This window comes from Anneissia japonica, unplaced genomic scaffold, assembly GCF_011630105.1.
Source record: "Anneissia japonica isolate Jap-2015-1 unplaced genomic scaffold, ASM1163010v1 scaffold287754_len4335492_cov202, whole genome shotgun sequence".
In the NCBI taxonomy this organism is placed as follows: Eukaryota; Metazoa; Echinodermata; class Crinoidea; order Comatulida; family Comatulidae; genus Anneissia; species Anneissia japonica.
This window is the reverse complement of record NW_022705543.1, coordinates 255,708-259,246: the sequence shown is the minus strand read 5'-3', so window position 1 is coordinate 259,246 and position 3,539 is coordinate 255,708. Positions and strand designations below refer to the sequence as shown.

The window sequence follows — 3,539 nt, the reverse complement described above, 5'->3', positions numbered from 1 at the left end:
TTTTTAAAATTTTGTTTTGCTGGACTGAGCAAATTTTTAATGAGGACCAGCATTTTGGAAGAACGCAATTTTTTAGCGATGTATTCAAATATAAAATCTTTTCTCATTTTCTAATTTCTGCCTACTCTCACTTCAAACTCAAAATTAATACAGAGCAGTTGAAACAGAGGCTTGAGAAAAGGTCACTAACACAGATAATCCTACTAATGTAATTGATCAAATTACTGACATTATAGTTTTATTCTTTATTTTAATGTAAAAACGAGATAGTACAGTACAATCCACGAGGTGGTCGATATTTTGGAAAATACAGTAGGCCTACACATTCAGTTCTGTGTTTATTTTGTTCGGTACTACAGTATTCCAAAAGTACTAACGATTCAATCATTCATTCATTTTACATTTATTCAATTAACCAATCAATAATCAAGAGAGCATAAAAAGAGATAAAAATACAAGCAATATATCAATTAATTAATTAATAGGGGTCAAATATAGAAGCATAGCTTGTGTTAGTTTGATCTCGACGAGACAAAAGAAAATAAAATCAAAAATCATTATATTGTTGGATAAAAGTAATTACAAAGTTAGCTTAATGAAATGATATTATGTGCATTTAAAAAAAAAAATATTTTTCATCTTTCTAAATAAATTGGGTTTATTACATGTTTTAATCGTTTGTCAATATCATTCCATAATTTAGGTCCATAGACCGTAATAAAAAAAACAACAAATTGACTTCATCGTTTAACAGCAATTTAACATGATAATAAATAATATAAACATGGCAGACTTGTTACTTAGACGTTATGATTTGTGTAGGCTATTGGTAGAACCCCTACAACGCCATATGAATAAATATTTTACAACGGAAAAATCAAATGAAGGACTGAAATACTTTCAAGCGTAACCAGATATTAATTTTGTTTCTATATTTAGAATTGCAAAGGGAGCAACTGACGTAAGCGTCGACATTATTTGTGTGCATTTTTCAATTGATATTAATTTTCTCCTCCTACTCCTTTACCATTAATACCAGTAGGCGTACTGTTATCCATTACAATCATATTATTTTACAATCATTTTACCACCATCGCCATCACAATGATGACGACGATTATGATTCTGATCATTATCATAATCATCTTATTTCACATGGTGATGACTATAACCATACTTATCGTTATAATCATGATCATGATTACTGTCATCATCTCTATGATGAGGTATATATTTATATTATTCTTATGAATATTATCATACCTATCGTCATTATTAATAGTTTCATTATTCCAATCACCATTCATTACCGTCTTGATAACCATTATAATAATTAACATCACACACCGTCCTCATGATAATTAGCGTCCTTTATTGTAGGCCTACTAATAACGAAGCTCCACCGTGTAGTGACTATGGAGCTTTCTACTAGAGTAGTAAACTTTATTTCTGTAATGTGACGTAGCGGTTTCATTATTTTACCTATTAAGCAATTAACGATGGCATGGGTAAAAATAGATTGCTTAGCTAGATTTACGCGACCGCTGAAGCATTACGACAGGGATGCTGTGTAGTTTGAAATGTATTTTGCTAACATATGTCTTTCCTTTTCTCTGATCACAATTGTCCTGTTACAGTCAATGGCAAATTGTTTGTTGTTTATTTACGCATATACGGTACGTTATTATATACACCTTGGAAAACCATCTACAATCTGTTCACATCGATTTCGTAAAACAAATTGTATGCCTACTCTGAAGCCCATCACAGAGACAAAAATTTTAATTTACTTACCCTAATAACGTTTTATAAAATAATGTTTTTAAAAATAGTTTTCTAAGGGAAAAGACTCCTGATGTTTTTTCAGTTTCCATTTTGAATTTGTAATTCTTCATAATTCGTTTTTGCATGCGTTCTATTTTTGAGCGCTTTTCCCGAAGCAACACTAGTTTTGTTTCGTACATTTGGAGTGTACCAACTAAAAGAGTGTTCGACTGTTGAAAAATTATAATGGTATAAAACAAATATTGAAATCCTTATTACCTACAACCGAACATGATAAACCTACATAATATACGAGTGCCGCGTGACACTATTTAACATCATATAGATTTATTTGTGCATAGAACAGCATATTAAGGCAGTGATTTCAATCAATTTAAATCTAAATGTTCATACACCTGCACAATATCAGATATACATTTAATCTGAATCGAATATATAACAATAATTTAACCAGGGAAATTAACACAATCATTTGGGATCGGTTTATGCTTTAATGTCAAGCTAAGCGTCTTCGGCGTTGGAATCGTCCATTTGAGGATTAATTTATGAGTATCAGTTTGTAAGATAAAATTTGCACGAATAATCGACATACAACCGATTGATATACTTAAGCCATTCATCAGCAGAGCAAAAACCATTCGCTGTTGCTATGCAATTTATTGATGCTGCCATTTCTGAAGCATTATTCAGTACAATTAACATTTCCGCGACTCCTATTGGCTGCGCGTATAGACTGCATGAAATTAACATCCTCCTCGGCTTACGGCCATTTTGTAGAAATCGATGACAGGGAAAACAATAGTCTAAGAAGAGCGAAAAGGTGAAACGACGTTAAGAATCAACGTTCTGGAATAACATTCACTACCGAAAAATAGAAAAAAAAAGGAAAAACGAACATAGTAAAGAAGAGGGGAAAACGATAAGTGATATCTGTGTTAGGGATCGAGGTGACTGGATGATGGTTGATTCTTCACTATGGTTCTTAAGAGGCTCATTAGCTGTCTGCTTAATAGTTCTTGTACAAGTAACGAATAGCGAAGAAATATTCACCAATAATTTCATTGTAGAGCTGCGTGATGACGTCACCGATCTACCTCAATCTATTGCTAAAAAACATGGATTTTCCTATCAAGGAAGGGTAAGTGAAAATGATGAGCCTACCATTTAGATACAACAACAGGTTATTGCTATTTTACGGGGCGTTTTAAGTTTACAATTCAAGCAAAATCTAATATTGAATTAATTGACTGGAATTATTTATTGATATTTTAAGCTTGAATAGGTTGATATAAATAAATGTAAATAGATTTGTTCAGATTGTAAATTTACCCAAAAGATATACTGTGTCAAAATGAATTTTTTTTTTCGCATTAAGACAAGAAATGCATAATAAGGTATATAGGTTATAATAATAATGTATTTAGGCCTATGTGTATATTAATTATTGTAATAAGTTTATATCATTAGTATACGCGATGAGTTGGATATATCTAAAAATATGTTTTGTAAAATCAATAACTTTTTATATTTTTGTTTTTTTGGATCTCCATCATTGATTGCAGATTGTAGTCTTGGCGGATGATCCTGATATCATTGCTAACCATCGTTGCATATTGCGCAATTAGTCTAAAAATGTCATCCTGCCAATAATCTTAATAGAAATAATGTTGACCAAAATAGCCAGTGAACGGAACAGGAATTAAAGGAATTCGTTATAATAACCGCAAGTTATTAATAGAATTTCATTAGCATAT

General features: G+C 31.3%; 1 protein-coding gene across 1 annotated transcript in view; it reads left to right on the top strand.

Moving 5' to 3' along the window:
• The first annotated feature begins 2,540 nt into the window (after positions 1-2,540).
• The window catches only part of LOC117105634 (neuroendocrine convertase 2-like), a 20,409-nt gene continuing 19,410 nt past the window's right edge, over positions 2,541-3,539 (top strand). The window contains exon 1 of the mRNA XM_033246811.1: positions 2,541-2,923. Coding sequence (XP_033102702.1) covers positions 2,741-2,923 — 183 coding nt within the window. The 5' untranslated portion in view covers positions 2,541-2,740. The remainder of the gene's footprint in view (positions 2,924-3,539) is intronic.